The 10,498-nt window shown below is 38.1% G+C and overlaps 1 protein-coding gene across 1 annotated transcript in view; it reads right to left on the reverse strand.

The window, feature by feature from the left end:
• aqr (aquarius intron-binding spliceosomal factor) overlaps positions 1–10,498 on the reverse strand; it is a 57,135-nt gene that overhangs the window by 18,476 nt on the left and 28,161 nt on the right. Inside the window, exons 20-24 of the mRNA XM_016250442.1 lie at positions 9,350–9,493; positions 9,118–9,187; positions 5,604–5,714; positions 5,301–5,410; positions 1,659–1,794 (exon numbers count right to left, since the gene is read on the reverse strand). Of these exons, the coding sequence (XP_016105928.1) occupies positions 1,659–1,794; positions 5,301–5,410; positions 5,604–5,714; positions 9,118–9,187; positions 9,350–9,493 (571 nt within the window). The remainder of the gene's footprint in view (positions 1–1,658; positions 1,795–5,300; positions 5,411–5,603; positions 5,715–9,117; positions 9,188–9,349; positions 9,494–10,498) is intronic.

Here is a 10,498-nt window from a genome sequence, read left to right on the forward strand (position 1 = left end):
AAGTGGTGCGACTGGCGTTTTCCACCCGCGACATGTGAACGGCCCCAAAGTCTGTCTACACCGGACGCGACATCAGTTTACTGTCGGGGATTTGTCGTGCCGCATCCAGTGTAGACAGACAGCATTACTGATTATAATGGGTTCATTGTATTTTGTCGCGTCGGGTATAGAGACAGTGAGAGCCACGCCGATGCACGTGAACACTAATTTCGGTTCACTTCTGCGTCTATTTGTGCCTGAAATACTGTGCTCTGCAAGTATCCTTGTAAACACAGATGCTTATGGCTTAGGTGAAGGGAAACAATTGAGAAAGAAAAGGGACGTGTAACAGTATATTGTTTTACAGAAGTTTAAAGGAACACTCCACTATTTTTGAAAATAGGCTCATTTTCCAACTCCCCTAGAGTTAAACTGTCGAGTTTTACCATTTTCGAATCCATTCAGCCGATCTCCGGGTCTGGCGGTAGCACTTTTAGCTGTAGCTTAGCATAGATCATTGAATCTGATTAGACCGTTAGCATCTCGCTCAAAAATCATCAAAGAGTTTCTATATCTTTCCTATTTAAAACTTGACTGTTTTATGTAAAACTTGACTGAAACTTGTGTACCAAGACCGACGGAAAATGAAAAGTTGTGATTTTCTAGGCCGATATGGCTAGGAACTATACTCTCATTCCGGCGTAATAATCAAGGAACTTTGCTAACGTACCATGGGTGCAGTAGGGCGCAATTATATTACGCAGTGCCCGAAAATAGGCTAACTTCCGTCAACATGACCAACGTGTCCACCTGCTTGCACAGGGAGCATGCTGGGGACTATTTTCGGGCACTGCGTAATATAATTGCACCTGATATTACATTTAATTTATTTTCATTCTCTATTAAAAGCTCTTCAAAACGATGTATGATTTGTTGGAATCTAACGACAGATGACTGAGCTACACCTGTTTGAAGTCGATAGATTGAGCAAACTCAATTCTGAGAAATCGAGTTAAGGTTTTCTGAAGGTTCCAAAACAAAATCACCTAACAACATCTTTTCCTCCAGTTCTTTTCTTAATATTAATTACTATATTAATAATCACGCGCATGCTGAACGTAAACAACGCTCATTACGCTGATTACGTTCAGTGGATACTCTCCAAAATGGCAGAAGACGGTAACTCGGGGAGAAGAATTGTTGAATAAATTATGTTATTGTTTTCTTTGCACACAAAAAGTGTTCTCGTAGCTTTGTAAAATTACGACTGAACCACTGATGTCACATGGACTATTTTACCGATCTCCTTGCTACGTTTCTGGACCTGGGAACATTTCAGTTGTGTTGCTGTCTATGGAGGGTCAGAGAGCTCTCAGATTTCATCAGAAAAATCTTAATTTGTGTTCCGAAGATGAACGAAGGTCTTACGGGTTTGGAACGACATGAGGGTGAGTAATTAATGACCTATTTTTCATTTTGGGGTGAAATAACCCTTTAAGATCTTAAATGAAACTTGCGTGACTTTTCTAGGTATAGAATTTTTTTTTTTAAAGGAGCAATTTGAAAGCAGATGTTTGAGCTACCATCTTCCTTCGTACAGAAATGACAAGTCAAAGAGAAGCAGATGCATGAAGCAGATCCTGTTCAGAGAGGAGTGACGTGTGCATGTAGTTGAGTACCTGGTAGAGGTAGAAATGTCCAGCAGTCTCACAGGTGTAGGAGACGTCACCAGGAACATCTAGACTCTCCTGCAGACGCGCCACCTCCCGCAGGAGCTCCAGACGGCGAGACAGAACATAGTTCACTCTTCCATACCTGACACAGACCAGAGGACAGTTCATACTCAACTCTACCACATCTCAGAGAAGACTATCCTGTCCGGGACAGAAACCCATTTGCTAACTCTGTATCAGGGCTTGATGCTTCATTTTTTCCAAGAAACATGTGCTCCTAATCTGCGGAGCAATTTAGAAACATATGTGACCCTGGAGCACAAAAGCAGTGTTAAGTCGCTGGGGTATATTTGTAGCAATAGCCAACAATACATTGCATGTGTCAAAATTATTGATTTTTCTTTTATGCCAAATATCATTAGGACATTAAGTAAAGATCATGTTCCATGAAGATATTTTGTAAATATATCAAAACTTAATTTTTAATCAGTGATATGCATTGCTAAGAACTTCATTTGGATAACTTTAAAGGCTATTTTCTCAATATTTAGATTTTTTTGCACCCTCAGATTCTAGATTTTAAAATAGTTTTATCTCGGCCAAATATTGCCCGATCCGAACACACCATTCATCAATGGAAAGCTTATTTATTCAGCTTTCATATGATGTATAAATCTCAATTTTGAAAATTTTCCCCTTATGACTGGTTTTGTGGTCCAGGGAACTACTAGGAAAAAAATAATTACTTTTTAGAGAAGAAACCTTATTGATTAATGCGTTTTATAAAGGGATACAAGGAGACATCTAGGGTGTGTTCACACTAGTCATGTTTTGTTCGATTCTCTGGTGCGATTGCTCTGTTAGCGCGGTTCATTTGAGTAAGTGTGAATGCTGCCACCCAAACCCTGGTGCATCCCAAACAAGCGGACCGAGACCGCTAAAAAGATGGGTCTCAGTCCGCTTCCAAATGAACTCTGGTGAGGTTTGAATGAAATATGAATGCAACAGACCAAATACTTCTAAACAAACCAAAAACAGGATGTAATGATAAGATGTGACGCTATGCGACATGATTTGACAACGCGGAACGAGTGGTGCATCCAAAATAAAATGAGCTGAGCGCAAGCGCGGAGCAACGAGGAGGTAAAGTGCCTTTTATGAGCTCTTCATGAGTTCGCAGGTGGTAAAAATAAAATCACATGTACACGCAACAATGAGCACACTTAGTCCAGCAGACAGCATTAGGTGTGTTTGACTTAAAGCGGCGCTGATGTCATACACTGATTGGTCTGCGCAGCGAAGCTTTAAGACAAGCCCACCTACGGATAGATTCACTCGGCGCACCAGTGTCGACACTTGATGGAGGGCATGTCTGAAGCTTTGTGTTGACACGACTTTTATAGTGACAACAGCCAATCATATTACTTTTCTGGTGTTGCATGAACATGAATGGCGATCTAATTGGCTGACACCTGCGTTGGCACTTGAAAATCTGAGTAAGCAAGCAACGGCAGTGAAATAACGCAACGGATCCACAACTCAATTCGGCAATGCTTGACGTCACTCCATTCAAACTAAATGACAGGCGTTGATGCCGACGCCCCGTGTGAATGTACCGCTACTGTTTGGGGTGTTTGGCAAGTTCTGCCATGAAATATACGTCATTCAACCCGAACAATCAGATTGTGAACGTATCACTACACCTTTAGGTTCGGTATCTTTAGGTTGAATTTCAGAATCGATTCTGAGCTTAGTTTTTAACCAGATGCACGATGACGCCGAGTTTGCTTTAGAAACACCCGTATTCTGCTGGCTTTTTCTCACCCACAGACACCACTCGCACCTTCCATAAAATAATCTTTCATAAAGTTCGGAAAGGTTGAAGTGAATTACAAGGACATTAGCGGGCTTCATTGCACAGGATGCACACTTTGTTTGATGTTATACTTGAAGTGTGCGGTCTCGCTCGTCTGTATTTTCCATACAAATGCTCTACGAAGTCATCCTTTATGTTGTTTGGAATGCAGTGGACTTATATATTTAAAATATGAACCTCACTAAGAGAAAGCTGCTTTCAATTTCAAATGCTGACGCGCGCTTTGTTTGTGAAGACTGCTCGCGCATGCGGCTGTGTGCGACTTGGTGTTAGTGGTTTAAAGTACTTGCATCTCAAAATGGTTTTATGATGCAAAATTAATGTGTAAACAGCCAGTTATGTCTTAAGGGATTAAACGGACAGGACAAACCACATTACCTCTTATATTTCAAAAGAGAACCGTGCGTGAATGCAGCTTAAAGGTCCCCTGAAATGCTTAGAAACACGCAGCGTTACTCCATGTGTTGACGATATTTTAACTGAAACAGGAAGAGAGGGCGGGACATATCAAGCAGCCCCGCCCCTTTTTAAAATAGCCAATAGCGTTAGTTTATATCACAGCTTGGGCTAGAGCCGTTGAGCTCCGTAAAGCCGCATTTGACAGGGTATGCCAGCCACAATCTCATCCATATTGCTATAAAATATAGCATTCTGTGTAGAATTGAAATAGCTATGATACATTTAGTGGTCTGCGGCGACTTGTGCATGTGATCCGCTCCGTGCTATCGTGTCTCCGGAGCAGAGTGTGTGCGCGGTGCGGTGGTTAGCGTGACACAGCGCCAAACCAGACTTCTTACACTGCCTTATAGATAACCTTAAGATACTAACACCCAAAAAACTTTAATTTTGATTTCATGGGGACTTTAATAGATGTACCGCTGTCTATGACGTCTTAGTAAAAAACAACAGTAAAGATGAAGAAAAATTACTCACAGTTCTTGAATGGAAATCGTTCAGATAATCTTACTGAATACTGAAAGCACTCTTTGTTTGTTGTTTGTAATACGTTTCTATGCTCCTCTTTATTATTTGCTACTTGCTTGTATGTTTTGAAGTTACATTAGTTTAAAATTCTTAACATACAACTGTTTTAATTATTTTTTTTCAATTTGTAATTATTTTAAAAAGTACTTAATTACTTATGTAAGGGTATGTAAATGTAAGGATTTTAAGATTCTCAAGTCGGTAAACTAATTAATTAATTAGGGGGGGTAGATCAAGAATCTTTCTGGAATCTGACTAAAGATTCCCACCCCTATTTAAGAGAGACATTTTCTTGAGAAAAATGGATACACACCAGAAATATTAAATAAATAGTGCACTTCTAAGTATAACCAGCACTTGCCATTGTTGGGCTGAATTTATGTTGGACTCATGCATTACTGATAAATGCCTTTTAATTATTGCCACTTTACTTATTAGTTTTTTTTTTATGTTGGTAACTTTTTATTTGTAAATTAACTACTTTTATGGAGGAAATGTTTGAATAAATTGTTGGAAAATTAGTTATAGTTGTTATTTATAGCTATGGTTATGATTTATTGACAAATTAACCAAAGAATTAATCAATGAATAAAAAATAATCAACAGATTTATCTGGAAAAAATGTTAGCTTAACTGACTAAACAAAAATAATTGACAGAAAAAATTTATCATTAATAGCAATAGTATATAGTAAATCAGAATTGATTTGGCCCATGCCACTTGTCTGCTGCTGTTAAGTGTGTGTGTGTGTGTGTGTGTGTGTGTGTGTAAGAGAGAGAAAGCTGCACCTGCTGAAATCTTTCTCAGTCTCTAGTTCTTCTTCTCCATGTCCCAGACGCAGAAGGTGACGCTCATCAATGTCTAATGCCATAATCTTCTCAAACAGCTGGTTCAGAGCCTGACCAAGACAAACGCACACATATTCAAAAAATAGACATACAGTAGAGAACGGTTTCAATTATGTATTTTTTTTAAGTCCCTATAATAACTCACAGATGTTGAGTTTGGTTTAATGGTCATGATTTAGCAGTTGAAGTGACAGATTTGTGATCCTAACTGAAGCATTTCTTCAGTAACAGTGTTGTGTGTACCTGATTCGAGTGTGTGACGATAAGCGTCCTCTGCTCGGGGAAGTTGTGGTACAGGTTGGAGATGATCTGAACGGCCACGTCTGTTTTTCCTGTGCCGGGAGGACCAACAACCTACAGCAATGAGAAAGAGCAAGATAAACACACAGGGAGAGACTGACAGACACTTTCACTACAGATTGAAAACCAGCTAAAAACCAGCACTGAAAGAAATATCAGAAAACTGCAGTGAGATGAATATCTTTCTCATTATTGGCTGGGAGGAAAATATGAGGCAAAGCAAAGAACAGGAAAATTAGAAAAAAATAAAATAAGCTTATATATATATATATATATATTACGGTGGTCAGACGATTAAAAATGTTAATCAATTACACAATGTTTTGATTAATTAATCGCAAAAATAAATTTGACTGAAAATACCCACAAATTATTTAAAGCTATTTTTGTGTTTAATGAGAAAGTATCAAGTAGACATTATAAATTGTAGCTTTAGAAATAAATATATTACTTGATTCAACATAAAATGTATTACACAAACATTTAGGCTACAACGACCTAGCATAAACTATGGAACATAAAAGAAGTTCATTTTCATACAATGAAAGTCATTGGTAACCAAAACAGCTTTGTTACCAACAGTCTTCAAAATACCTTCTTTTATGTTCCACAAAAGAAAGGTTTGAAACGACATGAGGGCGAGTAAATGACAGAATTTTAAATATTTTTGGGTGAACTATCCCTTATTCCTTTAATGTTTTTATTTTTTTTTTTTAAATGATACTCTATATAAGAAACAGTAAACGCCTTTATGAGTCATTCATTCAACGGCTGATTCATTCAGGAATTAAGTAAATGGCTCTCGTTATGAATGGGCCTTTGAATAATTAGTTCACATGATTCATTCAAAACACCGATTTATTCAGAAACTAAACACCGCTGTGTTGCTCAAAGACGCACAACAATTCTGCTGTGGCTTTAAAGGTAATATAATCTTTGCAAAATTGAGCCAAAACTAGGGATGCACCGATCTGAACATTTTGGCCGATACCGATAACCGATTATTCTTTATTTTTGAAAGCCGATAACCGATATGTTGGCCGATAAATCTATATCCAAATTGTTATATACTTTTTGAGAGCCTGATTACAAAAAAGGTCTCATCATTAAAAGCCACATCCCAAACACTTCAACATAAGCAGCCTAGTCACATAATATTGTGTTGTGTTAAAATATAACACAATATCAACGTCACATTTACTGAACTGTTGTGTAACAATCACATTTAAACTCGTGATATTCAGGACAGAAACAGCACTTGTGTGATAGGGCTATTGCTCTCGCTGGTCGTGTGATATCACTTATCGTATGATATAAATATGAGACAAAAACACATTTTAGTCAAACCAAAATGTATTCAGACACCTTCAGCATTTCTCACATTATCACAGTTTGGAAAATGGTGATAAAATATGAGAAGAACTCAGAGCTAAACAGTGTCAGAAAAAAATCATCTTGATAATGTCAGATAACTTTGATAGAAAGGTATGTAATGAATTCGGTTGAATAGCTGTCAGCTGTTAAATTTAAGTACACAATTAAATAATACCAATTTAGGTCAACCAGTTACCAAGAAATGCTTAATTCTGTTCAGTCTGTGGTGTAAAAAGGTCAAATTAGCAATTAAAGAAAAAACACTTCTTTACATGGTCAGGTCAAAGTGTCTGAATAATTTTTGGGTATAATATGTCACAGTTTACTTTATTTTGCTATCCTCACTTACATAAAGTAAAGTGTCCTGCACCCATAGGTGCATATATATATACACACACACACACACACACTCACACACGCTCTCTCTTGCTCTCTCTCGCGCACACTCGCACGCACACTCGCACGCACGCACACTCGCACGCACACTCTCTCGCACACTCTCTCGCACACTCTCTCGCACACACACACTCTCTCTCGCACACACACACACACTCACACGTTCTCTCTTGCTCTCTCTCGCACTCACTCACTCGCACGATTAGAACACTAGTATTTTCAGCGGCTACAATTTTTTTTTTAAGTCAAGTTATTTCTATCGTCTGCTGTACTGTGTCATTAGGAAATATCGGTTTACATTTCCAAACATTCATTTAGCCATTAATTATAATAATCCAGTGAGAGTTTTGTTTGCTGCACACAGAGATCTGATCTGATCATCATCAATCTGTCTGGAGTCACATGAAGAAACAGAACAAACTGAGACCGACTCAATCCAGAAGAACTGTGGAGACGTCTCCAAGATGCTTTAAGAGACCTACCTTGTAAAATGAAATGCAAACTGATATTTCCTATCGACACACTACAGCAAAAGATTTTGTACCAGTTGTTATCTGGTGAATACTAGTGTTCTAATCATTTTGGCCACCACTGTATACATAAATAAAAACCGTGTTAGGTGTAATAAATAGATTTCTTACCATAGTAAGTCCCGGTTGCATCCCTGCACGAATGGCTTCTATCTGGGTTGATGTAAACTGGATTGTGTTTCTGTTGAAGTGGACAAAAATGGATGTCAGTGTTTCCATAACAGGCAAAGTTTATATGTATATTGAGTGCATCTTTGGCTGAGAGGCTGAACCAAGAACAGATCTTGGACTGTCTAAAAGGTTTGGCCCTGAACCTGTGACTGTGAGCATGAGCTCCACATACCGCTTGGGCTGGTTGTAGGGATACGGGCCCCTGTTGGGAATCACATGAGGCTCCACCACCAGCGTGAGATCTTCCTCATCTGGCTTCTCCTCCTCATTTGCTTTACGCTTTTTACCCTTCGCATTCTGTGCAGGGAATCGAATTCTGGTAGAGAAAAGAGACGCAATTTCAATCCTTCATCACAAATCATCCACTTACACAACTATTCAAAATTTTGGGGTTGGTAAGTAAACAAAATTATAATAATAAAGTTTAAAGAAATCTCTTCTAATCACCAAGGATTGCATTACAAAATAAAGTAAAAACAGTAATATTGCTAAATATTTTTGCTATTTAAAGGTGCATCTCCGAAAATGTAAAAAAAAACATTTCTTGGTACTACGCCTTCCACAGAATATGTATTTAGGGCTGTGCGATATGGACAAAAAAAAAACGATCGCGATTTCTTTGATCAATATTACGATTTAGATTTTAATCATGATTTTGACACACAAACATGCTTTACAGTCATTAAGTGTGAATTTGAGCTGCACACAGAGATCTGATCTGATCATCATCAATCTGTCTGGAGTCACATGAAGAAACAGAACAAACTGAGACCGACTCAATCCAGAAGAACTGTGGAGACGTCTCCAAGATGCTTTAAGAGACCTACCTTGTAAAATGAAATGCAAACTGATATTTCCTATCGACACACTACAGCAAAAGATTTTGTACCAGTTGTTATCTGGTGAATACTAGTGTTCTAATCATTTTGGCCACCACTGTATACATAAATAAAAACCGTGTTAGGTGTAATAAATAGATTTCTTACCATAGTAAGTCCCGGTTGCATCCCTGCACGAATGGCTTCTATCTGGGTTGATGTAAACTGGATTGTGTTTCTGTTGAAGTGGACAAAAATGGATGTCAGTGTTTCCATAACAGGCAAAGTTTATATGTATATTGAGTGCATCTTTGGCTGAGAGGCTGAACCAAGAACAGATCTTGGACTGTCTAAAAGGTTTGGCCCTGAACCTGTGACTGTGAGCATGAGCTCCACATACCGCTTGGGCTGGTTGTAGGGATACGGGCCCCTGTTGGGAATCACATGAGGCTCCACCACCAGCGTGAGATCTTCCTCATCTGGCTTCTCCTCCTCATTTGCTTTACGCTTTTTACCCTTCGCATTCTGTGCAGGGAATCGAATTCTGGTAGAGAAAAGAGACGCAATTTCAATCCTTCATCACAAATCATCCACTTACACAACTATTCAAAATTTTGGGGTTGGTAAGTAAACAAAATTATAATAATAAAGTTTAAAGAAATCTCTTCTAATCACCAAGGATTGCATTACAAAATAAAGTAAAAACAGTAATATTGCTAAATATTTTTGCTATTTAAAGGTGCATCTCCGAAAATGTAAAAAAAAACATTTCTTGGTACTACGCCTTCCACAGAATATGTATTTAGGGCTGTGCGATATGGACAAAAAAAAAACGATCGCGATTTCTTTGATCAATATTACGATTTAGATTTTAATCATGATTTTGACACACAAACATGCTTTACAGTCATTAAGTGTGAATTTGAAACATATTTACAAAAAACCAATTAGAGCTTTATCAAGAAGCTGTAACATGTCTCTAGAACAGACATAAGGCAAAATAATCACTAAGTAAAGGTGTAACAAAATGTCTCTAGAATAGACATATGGCAGAAAAAAAATTAAATAAAATTTTTTTTTTGCCATGCATTGGTCATAGAGCTCTTTGTGGCGTTGCCTCAGATGTTGAACTAGATTTGTTGCGCCAAGTTCACACGTACTCCGTCTGCAGTGCGTGTATGCAGTGCAGAAGAAGCACGGACTCATTTTGCTGTCGCACAGGACGCGTTTACAGTCCGCTCCTGATCTGCGGCTGTTTACCACAAACACATTTATCCATTATTTTGATTTCAAATCCAAGTTTGTTTCTGAAAATGCTTTTTCAGCATTGTGACTCTCTTTTATCGCAGTGCAGTACAGTAATACAATCTTTCATAGACATTCACGTTTAAATATAAATATAACTTTAACTACCACCATGAGTGCCATCCATTATTGCCTTATCTAAAAGTGCACTTTTCCTTGTTTTAAATCTAGCCAAAAAGCCATGTGTTGTCTGTGAAACAGTAGACTTTAATTATATGCATTTATGGAGTAATTACTAAATTTC

Source organism: Sinocyclocheilus grahami, unplaced genomic scaffold (assembly GCF_001515645.1).
Source record: "Sinocyclocheilus grahami isolate Dianchi unplaced genomic scaffold, SAMN03320097.WGS_v1.1 scaffold989.1, whole genome shotgun sequence".
Lineage (NCBI taxonomy): Eukaryota > Metazoa > Chordata > Actinopteri > Cypriniformes > Cyprinidae > Sinocyclocheilus > Sinocyclocheilus grahami.